The sequence below is a fragment of the Haliotis cracherodii genome, unplaced genomic scaffold, assembly GCF_022045235.1.
Source record: "Haliotis cracherodii isolate W230 unplaced genomic scaffold, xgHalCrac1.p SCAF_3, whole genome shotgun sequence".
NCBI lineage: Eukaryota > Metazoa > Mollusca > Gastropoda > Lepetellida > Haliotidae > Haliotis > Haliotis cracherodii.
In genome coordinates, this window is record NW_027266286.1 from 41,137,568 (window position 1) to 41,149,766 (window position 12,199).

The window sequence follows — 12,199 nt, forward strand, 5'->3', positions numbered from 1 at the left end:
CTAATTGACATAGCAGAAACAGACTATAGGCATTATGCACCTGTTCTCACTTGTCGTCAAGGTGTCATAGGTCACCTTGATCTACTTACACCTGGTTATGCTCTGTTTCACAATAGTCTGTTTTATTCACATTTTTACACACTTTTACGTGTAAAAAGGCATAAAAACATTTGATACGCTGTATTTGTGCCACGGCCCAATTACTACTAATTTAGTTGTTTGAATATTTACATATTTTGTATATTAACTGCAATAATTTCAGATCTGAGGTCGAAAAAACAGGTTTTTTTTTCATTTCCGTGAGTACTTTAAGTGTACCCCTGGCTGTATGAGTTTGGCAGATTATGCCCATGTTGTAACCTACAGATGAAGGCCTCTTAAAGCTAACTATTGGATCCACCGTAGTCTCCAAACAATTAGTTACACGTCTACACTGTGAGTGATAATCTGTAAAATTGTTCTCTGAGAGTAGCCTACTTACTCAATTTGAGAAAGTCAAGCAAATAGCAATGGTAATCAGGTTATCGGATTCAGCCTACCCGAATCTGGTCATAAAGTCTCGTTCCCAACTGATACCCACAAATGTTCCTTGAACTTTTAACAGGGTCTTTTTTCAGAAACCCCATAAGTCTAGATCTACAACATATGTGACCAAAAGAATACAGTTTATGCAAGTAATGCATACACGTTAGTGCATATTCAAGTGATCGTAGGAAGATTCGATGTTGTTAAAAAAAATAATAGAAGTTCAATAACTGCACTTGCAAAAACATATGATCAACAATTTATTCATTAATGAATACATATATATTGTACATTACAATTAGCATTTTGAGAGATTGATGTTGGTATGTGTTATCAAGTTGTTCGCAAGCAGAGAGTAGTGATTATTCACTGGATTGCTTTTCAACTAATTAAACGAGCAGCTTGCATTGTTAATCTTAAGTGAGTTGGAGGACCCAAGCACCTATGCACCCGAAACTTATAGTTGTTAGTGGTATCAAATTATCAGGAATAACAAAATCAAACATTACCAAACGGTATTATTTAGTTGGGGGATGTTTGCTCGCTAGCCAGAGAAGACTTTACGAAGGCTAAACAGGGAACTCCCGATAATTCGAAGTCCCGGTGACAACCGATAATATGTTCAGTAATCCGTATTTTGAGACAAGCAGAACACCGCTTTTCGACCATCATACCGATAGGCATCTTCCGGGACCATTGACGTGCATCGTCCTAAACACTATAAGGAGATGATGAAGTTACGAGGTTTCGATGACCAGCAGGTACAGTGTCTAGTTTCACCAGCAGTTGCCCATGCTAGGACCTAATTTGTCTTTATCTGATTTCATCTTATCCGAAGCTTAACGTATAGGAAATGACCCTTATGTTTATATTGCATGTCCATACCTCAATCTTCCAAATGGAAAACGAAAGGAACGCAGTAATGTTATAGACTTGCATGTAAGCCCGTTGTGTTTGTGAACTGAAGTTCGAAGGGACCGACAATTTGATATTCCTGGTTTTTCTTCTCTTTTTTTCAACAGTCTCAAGCATAATTATATTGTCCCAAAATCTTCGGGGACAATGTATTTTGGGGTACGACATCCCAGTCCCCACCACCTCGAAAATCAAATGGTCGGCCCCTAATTGGGAACTTTGTAATACGTAACAAATGAAAACTCTCTTCCTGGAGTAAACAATGACACGCCGTGAGGAAGCCAGTGTGATACACTATTTACAAATATACATGTATATATACAAATAACAGTGTTAGCCCTTGATAGCTAATCATATACTGCACGCATCTCATGTCTATACAAAGTGCTATACATTTCAACAAACGATCGCTTTCCAAGAAGGAAATTGTCATTGATCGCAACAATCCATAATCATTCATTGTTAATGACGAGTCTGTAACAACAATCTACAATAAACAATCCTTACTTAGCACGAAATATTATGTACATCCAAGGAACTCTATCATCTTCAATAATAGAAAGCCATTTGAGGCCCAAAATAAGGAAGACTTGGCTGTGGTGTGTGATGGATGTTGAGAGATGGGTTGGGTGTAGGGTGTGGTGTGGTGGGGTGTGGTAGTAGGGTGGGATGGAGGGTAAGAAGGTGGTGGAATGTTCTACTATGGGAGGAAGAAAACTAAGGATAGTGTAAGATATAAAACTGTTTCCTGGTTGAAAGTTTTGACAAAAAATAAACAACAAATGATCGCCAACAAGAAAATAATTAATACAAAACATCCAACCCAACCATGTCAAATTTTTTGGAATAAAACAGTAGACCTCTTCATTTTTTAATGCTGAATATAATATATTAAAATTTTATCAATAAATAATACAAATTATTCATCATTGTGAAGTGTATACCTTTTATACATTCTGTGAGATTGTAATGTTGGCTGAATGCACTCCCAGAATCCCCAAAACGCACTGTGTGTATGCATTATATGTACATTCAGATCTGCTGATATAGTTTGTAATGTTGAAACAGTTTATATTGCACAGTTATTGATATTTCGCTGAGCAATGACAACTTGCCTTTATTCTGACAAGACGGCAGCACTAGTTGTAGAAAGGTTAATTGTAGAGTGTTTATTCACAAGTTCCTATACAAAAGTTACATTATTTTCCTGTGAATTGACAAGACAAGATAAATGTCCTTTTGAGATCACCGAAAATGTCAAATTTCAAGCGATAGACTAACTAACATATTTAAGAAACGGCTTTGGTCAAAAGAAAACCCCTTCCGTATATTCTCTACAATCAACCTTTGTGACATATAAAGTCTGAAATATCCATTTAGTGGTGTCCCAAATATACAAATGTTGAAATAAATAGTCTACTATGTATCATAAGAAAACATCTGATAACAGTAATAACGATTTCTGAAGGTTATAATCATTTCCTAAATATTATTATTATCATTATTATTATTATTATTATTATTATTATTATTATTATTATTATTATTATTATTATTATTATACAGCACAGTTTAAGATTAAAATAATATCCCTCAGTATGTATACTACTCAAAAGAAGATAAACTATAGTGATATGAAAAAATCGGGTGTTCTGTAACGTCTTGAGAATAGTATATAATCCAGGGATGTTCTTGGGTCACATACAACTTCCTGCATCCACATTAAAAATCGCATCAAAAGAAATAAATAGGTGTCAGATTACATATATGTACATCCAGTTCTGACTAACACTCTTCGATACACATTTGTATAATGTTCTCCGGGTATTCGAAATATGAAGCGGATGTAAAATACTGGGTTCCGAAGCAAAATCTGACTGACGCTCTCACTTCATGCGGTACAAGCATTTCAACGTTGAATATTCCCTGTAATGCGAAATCGATTTTTGCAAAACAAAATCATTCGAAGCGGACGTCAAATGTTCGCTTTAAATGTGATCGTGCTGCCACTAATCTAACAGTAACACCGGGTGAGGCAAAATGAAGAATGGGCCATCTTCCACAATGATGATAAAACCGTATGAATCTCTGGGTTAGATTGTATCTTTTTCGTATTCGTGGCCCGTTGGATGAGAAGAATTCTTATGATATATACACAGTTAGACTGACGAACAAATGACAATTCTAGTTTGTGGGAGATGGAAATGCATGATACGAGACGTAGTGATTTCTTTAACTTGAACATAGTCAGTCTTGAGCCACTTCCGCTGTGTTGACATCAGGAATATAAACTTCTGAGCTGTGTATAATGGATAGATATTTATGGAATGTTTGCAGCCATACCTGTTAGCACTAGTTTGTAACCACATTAAGTTCACAATGATAGAAATATATTTTTTTTAAATCCTGCAATAATTTACGATCGTATAAAGAGATGAAACTGCAGGAACAAAGCTAATTATGAAAACAAAGCATGACACAGTTTACATTTGTACAGAAAATATGACACATTAAGGTTATATATATCATGTATACAAGATATATACAACCACAACTGTATAATCTATATACAAGTTGTTTAGAATCAGGTACATGGTTCCATTGTCAGATTACGAAGTTGAGCCAAGCCAGTTTTAGTTCGTGTAGAACTGAAGCTCTTATCCTCATTGGTCAGTCTCTTTACTACTTGCACCAATCAGAAACATCGTGACGTCTCAGCGTCTTGTAAACTTGAACCTTACTGGCTGAGTCGGGGAGACGAACGTGAAGTACTCAACTTCCAGGTCTTCGTGATTGGGCTCCAGTTCAATTTTGAATTTCTGAATCAGCTGCAACAAAGATAAATAGATGGTACAATAATCTGCTTGATACATGGTCATGCTCATACGCATCTACCCGTCTGCACGATACGATACGCCATTAAAGAAATTTCAGATTAGTCTTTCAGCGATAAATCGTACCTCCATGGCAATCTCAAACTCAACTACCAGGAAAAAGAAAGTATGAGGAATGAAACAAACAAGAAATGTTTTTTTTCGATGGTGATGTATTTGATACGGGTATCATAGTTGTGTTTTGGACCTGTTTGCAATATTTTGTCGACTGTTTTCAGCCTAGTAATTAACGTTTTAGTAACGCTTGTAATTTGTTTTGACGAATCCAATTTTCAAGTGTATACTTTCTTCTGCCGGCAGTTGTTAATCCAAAGTTTACAAATCATGTCAGACGAGGTACACTGTCTGGAATGTGTAGAGTGTGCAAAAGTCACTTTTACAGTAGTAACAGGGGAGACAGAGAAACACACATCCGATAACCAACCTTTCACACCGCGACCTTTCTGTTGTCGTTCAACGTAGCCACGTGCACGGGATAAGGTTACACATGTTTATTTTATGCTTATTGACATTTTGCTAACCATTCGGGTAGTTCAATACATCATAAATTATTTTATTTGACATTGAGTGTTTGGATTGGTCGGTACAACGGGGGAAAAAGTTGCTATAGTGCCGGATGTTTATTATTTTTACAGTAAGATGTAAACGTAATATAAATGCAATCTCATTAAAATCAGATCCAAGTTCTCGCTTCCGCTAAACAAAGATCGGAGGACATCCCATTACGGGTCACGTCAGAACGACCATTTCCATTTCAGACTACGCAGTTTCCATTTCAGACTACGCTTGAAAAATATGTTGACACAGTTCTCGATTAAAAATTTGAAAACTGAACAAACGAACATTCCGGAATGTCTAATATATGGTTGAGATTGTATGGCAGTGCTTCCCACGTACTGTGCAACGCCTCCTCCGATCAAAAGTGTATCCCACGGAAGCGGGAGATAGACGATAATTTTGACGAATCAGTCGCATGGGCCGTAACTATCGTTCGGAATACCCCGTGTTAACGTTTTCGAGGTTGCTGATTGGAAAACACATTCCGACGCTCACTTTCATGATCTGGTAGGCGGGTGATTGGTCGGATGAAAGGTCGTTCTGACGTGACCCGAAATGGGATGTCCTCAGATATTTGATTATATACAATACATCTCACTAATTGATACTAATTGATACCTAAGTGTGTGTGTGTTTGTGTTTATGAATGTGTGTATTTGTGCGTTTATGTGTTTGCATTTGTGTGTGTGTGTATGTGTAGTTGAGTGTGTGTGAATTATTTTTGTGTAGGACTGTGTGTATGAGTGTGTGTGTGCGTTTGTGTTTGCATGTGTGTTTAGGTATGGATGAGCGTGTGTGTGTATGTGTGTGTGTGTGTATGTGTGTGTGTGTGTGTGTGTGTGTGTGTGTGTGTGTGTGTGTGTGTGTGTGTGCGAGTGCGTACGTGCAGGGGTTCATATTATCTCTCCTAGTGTCGATTCCACGGCAGAATAGTACCTCAATATGCTTGCCGTAAAGGCTGTCTAAAACGAGGGGGCGGTCGGGTAGCCTAGTGGTTAAAGCGTTCGCTCGTCACGCAGAAGACCCGGGTTCGATTCCCGACAGGGGTACAATTTGTGAAGCCCATTTCTGGTGTCCCCCGCCGTGATATTGCTGGAATATTGCTAAAAGCGACGTAAAACCACACTCACTCACTCACTGAAACGGGGATGTGATGATGTGATGTTATGTTACCCTGATGGCACGCTATGGACCAAGATACTGGTTTCACTGGTCTCAGCTTGCAACAGACCACGGTGACAAACGTGTCCAAAACCTACACAAGTTTAAAAACGAGGGAGAGTCATCAACCTCCACGCAAGATGAAAAACGCGCGAGAGTTTTAAACCGACACGGGAACAAGGCCCCTTGAGAGATATACGAAATATTTCATCAAAATGAATATTCTACAAAAAAATACACCAAGAACAGATGCGGTGAAGCGTGAAATAGAATTGCCTTATTTAGCAATATCTTATGTTTCGCACCTACAAAAAATGAAATATAACACCAGGTATATCACAATGCTAAGTTCGTGTATTCTTTCATGATCCTGTCCTCTGATAAAGTCCCATACATAGCTATTTTCCGGGTGAGCAGTAACACGACAAAGTAATAGATTGAGAGAAGGTGACCCCTGGCAAATACAGTACATGTGTTCTACGCTAGATTTACATTAGTAGCAACAGAAGCACTAACCACCTACGGACGGTCCTTTGCGTCAGTGTATGAGTACGTGAACATACGTCAGGGCACTTGCACTGGCATTTGTGATCACGGCATTCGCACAATGTACGTATGATGGATATCTGACGGCTGTCTGTTGATCATATTGCGACAAAGATGTATGCGTTTGAAATATGAGCTTTCAATGCAGCGGTTTTTGTCTATAATCATGGAAACAACATAGTCGTCAAGTCCGGTTGCTCACGTTTACCACTTGGTGAAACCCGTTACAGGATTGTCGAGGGACGAAACTCTTTACAACGAATTTAATGGAAATGCTCATTGCCCAGTAGGCAGGTCATGAGTCAAATTAACGCTTTTCAGACAACATATTATCTTCGTCAATCCTGAGACAAATAGGGTGCTTTGATGGGTATACATTCACCATATTTGACATATATTATTTCATCCGAAATAGAATTGATCTCCAACAAGCCATTCTTGTCGACTAACAGGATCGGCTGTTTTAGTTGATGCTTGTCATATCCCAATTACAAAAAAAACTATTTAGCATTCCAAGGTTCATGACATGAGCGATGACATTTCTTTTTTCGATAATTTTCCCGTCATGTCATGCGATACATCCTAGGTCACGACAGTATGTATGTCTAGTATTATGTAGATACCTGAGAGCAATGTCCTTTCTGCCAGTTTCAAGAAACTGTCTTTGATCAAAAGGTATAAATACATATTTGGTCCAAAATTTGTTCAGAAGACTCTTCTTGTAAAAGTATGTCTTCTTTGCGGACATACGTCTAGGTCCGGGTATAATGTCTCTTGTTGTTGCGAAGGGTGTGATTGTCTTAACTTCTTTCAGCATCAGCAGTGATCATCAACTCGTCAATCTAATGTTGCCTCCGTAGGAAGATTGTATCAATGCCAGGGTCCGACATGTTACTTGTCTTGAGAACTATTGATGTCTTGAACTTGTCTATCTAAGCAGGCCATCATGTGGGCCCACCCTGCTTATTACGTTACCTACATAATATCCAGGGCACAAGGCAGCAGTGACACCGCATGTTTTCACTGGAGGCCGCATACAGATCTCTCTGTATCATATAATATAGCGGTCACTTGCTTGACACATGGTACCCACAGTACCCATGTGGGGAACGGAACCTGGGCGTGACTATCCAACGCAATACGGTTGTGGCGAGTAGGTTTTCGCATCTCAATCAACATTATTGCAACCATATCACGACAGGGGGACATATATATGAAAACAACGCGGTTACCTCAGAACCAGTGACTTTTATAATTGTACTTTAAACTAAATAGGTGTTTTAATTGCGATGTATCAGTCAAACTGGGTGAATGACCACTCAGTCCTAGAAAAAGTCTAAAACTTGAATAAAAGAGTTTCCAAAATACCACGACAGGTGCGTGTATTTTCATAAGCTGGTGAATTCAAATAATTTCTGTTGATTTTAAATTTGCAGGTGGCTAGACAATCTTTTGTTATGGAGAATTTGTCATCCATTATCCAAACGCTACAAGCTGAAATGGATAATGTCACACGTAAAAGTAAATACTGCCTTGAAGCGAGGACAGGAAAAAAACACTCTAACCGTACCGATTCTAATCAGTTTCTGTTTCTCAAAACAATAGCCGTTCCTTATATGATGTTATTCAATACTTCAAAGTTCACTTTGCCAAGCAATAGATTTTAATATGTATTAAACTGCCATAGCCTCGAGGAATAAGGGTTATTGCATTATATACTGAACCGCAAAAGAAACGTCACCCCAAGTAACATTGAAAAACATGAAAAGTTGTCATTTAAATATTTGGGTAACTTTGGCTAAAGTTTCCAAAATTTAACATTACCTTGTCCGGAAAAAATGAAATTTGATGATAAAAAAACAGGCGGATGACAAGGGTATGACAATAGACCCGATCGTCCAAACGCATCACGGCCACGGCCATGGTTAACCGATGCACGTGAGTTCCGTGCAAATTGAAATGCACATGCGTTCCACCATTTCTTGCCCTATAAAGATCAACCCAGATCGGATAACATTAATTCCTTATTGAATTGCTACCACATGCCAAGATTGACAAGAAATCAGCGACACCAAGCCCTTGGACGTTTGCTAGCTGGACAAACCGCCAGGCAAGTAGCCAATGCATTCCAAGTTCACGTAAGGACCATATACAGGCTCCAGCAACGACCACGTAGTGAAAGACCAAGGGTCACCACCCGACGTCAGGATCGTCAGATTGTACAACAGCATCTTCAAGATCGCTTTGTTACTGCTGCGGAAACTGCTCGACAGACCATGGGGATACACCAGCAACACATTAGTGCGGACACCGTGCGTCGACGATTGACGAGCAGACACCTCCGCCGTACAGGCTACACCGAGGACCCATTCTAACACCACGTCATCGCCAGGAGCGTCTTCAGTGGGCAACACAGCACCAGCATTGGCGCCACCAACAGTGGAGAAGAGTCCTCTTCTCAGACGAGAGCCGTCACTCTATCTCAACAGCAGATGGGAGAGGGAGAGACTGATGACGCCGTGGGGAACGTTATTCGGATACTTGTGTTGTTGAGAGAGACTCGTGGGGTGGTCCGAACATCATGGTGTGGGGTGGAATTCGCCTTGCACAGAGGGTCGGCCCTGTGGTCTTCCAGAACATCGGTCCAATGAGAGGCAATGGTGTCACAGCAGCTCGGTACATTGATCAAGTCTTGAGACCACACGCCATACCTCATTAGGCACGTCGCCGCAACCACGAGTTTCAGCATGATAACGCCCATGCCCACACTGCGAGAGCAACAAGAGACTTCTTCAAGCAGAATGGCATAATAACCATTAGTGGCCTTCCCTCAGTCCCGATTTAAATCCCATTGAGCACCTGTGGGACGTGATTCAAAGACGGCTGAATGACGTCCGACCAAGGCTGACAACTGCAGCTGAACTGCGTCAGGCGTTCCTCAGTGTGTGGGTTCAAATGCCAATAGCCTTCATCGACCGCCTCATCCATTCCATGTATTGACGTTGCACTGCAGTCATCAATGCACATGACGGATACACAAGATACTGATTTGCGGTGCCATTTTCTCAGAGACCAGTGTTGTGTTTCACTTTAAGAACATTTGACACTTTAATTTCAACCTTGATGGTCAGTTTTGCCAAGTTTCACCTTTTTAATATGTCTCAAAGTATGTTTACAGTGTTTCGACAAATAAGGTTTCTCATATATCTATCCATGGTGACGTTTCTTTTGCGGTTCAATATATAAGCACAACTAGCACTACCTTACTAACCTTCGTACAACGTTTGTGCTCGTTGAAGTGCAGACAGAGTTTTATCTTGCAAGATCACGACCCAGATGAACGCCATGAACGCAAAATACGGTAATTTCAGGTCCCATATCATGACTATTTGGCTCTCGGCCACAGCCACTGCAGTGAGGGCTATCGTGGGTATAGTCCTCTCGGGTTACTTTTGCAGCTGCACAATCGCACAGGTCACCGAGGTGTACAACATATCCTGAACTGGACATTGTACGAGTATATGCAGTTCACATTCGTCACATGTAATGGAAACATGTATAAACCTTCAAACCTAACTTTTCAATATTTGTAATCAGGGACACAAGTATCCGAGAAACGTTTGGGTAATAGAATTGAAATGCCACTTCCCTGTAAAGTGTTGAACCTCATTTATCTCATATGTATATATAAAATTAAAAAAATATAAATTTGATTGCAAAGTGTAATATATTCATTTACAAGACCATGATGAATATACAGAGAGGAGAAGCTTCTGTGTTATGGTAGAAAATAGTCTGTATGTATATGAAAACATGATGAAATGTGTGAGGAAGAAAAGCGTATGTATGGTCGTAGAAGATGGTCAGTATACCAGAACATGATGCAATGTGTGAAGGAGAGAAGTGTCTGTGTGGGAGACGTAGATGGTCAGTATAGGAGACCATGGTGTAGAGTGTGAAGGAGAGAAGTGTCGGTGTAGGAGTAGAAGATGGTCAGTATACCAGAACATGATGTAATGTATGAAGGAGAGAAGTGTCTGTGTGGGAGTGGAAGATGGTCAGTATAGAAGACCATGGTGTAATGTGTGAAGGAGAGAAGTGTCGGTGTAGGAGTAGAAGATGGTCAGTATACCAGAACATGATGTAATGTGTGAAGGAGAGAAGTGTCTGTGTGGTAGTAGAAGATGGTCAGTATACCAGAACATGATGTAATGTATGAAGGAGAGAAGTGTCGATGTAGGAGTAGAAGATGGTCAATATACCAGAACATGATGTAATGTATGAAGGAGAGAAGTGTCTGTGTGGTAGTAGAAGATGGTCAGTATACCAGAACATGATGTAATGTATGAAGGAGAGAAGTGTCGATGTAGGAGTAGAAGATGGTCAGTATACCAGAACATGTTGTAATGTGTGAAGGAGAGACGTGTCTGTGTGGGAGACGTAGATGGTCAGTATAGAAGACCATGGTGTAATGTGTGAAGGAGAGAAGTGTCTGTGTGGTAGTAGAAGATAGTCAGTAAACAAGACCATGATGAAATGTACAATGGAGAGAAGTGTCTGTGTGGTAGTAGAAGATGGTCAGTATACAAGAACATCATGTTATGTACAAAGGAGAGAAGTGTCTGTGTGGTAGTAGAATATAATCAGTATACAAGAACATGATGAAATGTACAATGGAGAGAAGTGTCTGTGTGGTAGTGGAAGATGGTCAGTATACAAGAATATGGTGCAATGTACAAAGGACAGTATTGTCTTTGTGGTAGTGGAAGATGGTCAGTATACAAGAACATGATGAAATGTACAAAGGAGAGAGGTGTCTGTGTGGAGGTAGAATATAATCAGTATACAAGAACATGATGAAATGTACAATGGAGAGAAGTGTCTGTGTGGTAGTAGAATATAATCAGAATACAAAAACATGATGAAATATACAATAGAGAGAAGTGTCTGTGTGGTAGTGGAAGATGGTCAGTATAGAAGACCATGGTGTAATGTGTGAAGGAGAGAAGTGTCTGTGTGGGATTGGAAGATGGTCAGTATAGAAGACCATGGTGTAATGTGTGAAGGAGAGAAATGTCTGTGTGGTAGTGGAATGTGGTCAGTATAGAAGACCATGGTGTAATGTGTGAAGGAGAGAAGTGTCTGTGTAGGAGTAGTAGATAGTCAGTATAGAAAACATGATGTAATGTTCCAAGGAGAGAAGTGATAGTCTGTGTGCTAGCAGTAGATAGTCAGTGTACAAGAACATGATGCGATGTACAACGGAGAGAAGTGTCTGTGTGGTAGTAGAATGTGGTCAGTATAGAAGACCATGGTGTAATGTGTGAAGGAGAGAAGTGTCTGTGTGGTAGTAGAAGATGGTCAGTATAGCAGACCATGGTGTAATGTGTGAAGGAGAGAAATGTCTGTGTGGGAGAAGTAGATGGTCAGTATAGAAGACCATGGTGTAATGTGTGAAGGAGAGAAGTGTCTGTGTGGTAGAAGAAGATGGTCAGTATAGAAGACCATGGTGTAATGTGTGAAGGAGAGAAGTGTCTGTGTGGTAGAAGAAGATGGTCAGTATAGAAGACCATGGTGTAATGTGTGAAGGAGAGAAGTGT

General features: G+C 39.9%; 1 protein-coding gene across 5 annotated transcripts in view; it reads right to left on the reverse strand.

The window, feature by feature from the left end:
* Positions 1-3,880: 3,880 nt before the first annotated feature.
* LOC139475007 (probable cytochrome P450 CYP44) overlaps positions 3,881-12,199 on the reverse strand; it is a 63,605-nt gene continuing 55,286 nt past the window's right edge. For all 5 annotated transcript variants that reach the window (XM_071258217.1, XM_071258213.1, XM_071258216.1 and 2 more), the window contains exon 10: positions 3,881-4,268. In XM_071258217.1, coding sequence (XP_071114318.1) covers positions 4,155-4,268 — 114 coding nt within the window. In that variant the 3' untranslated portion in view covers positions 3,881-4,154. The remainder of the gene's footprint in view (positions 4,269-12,199) is intronic.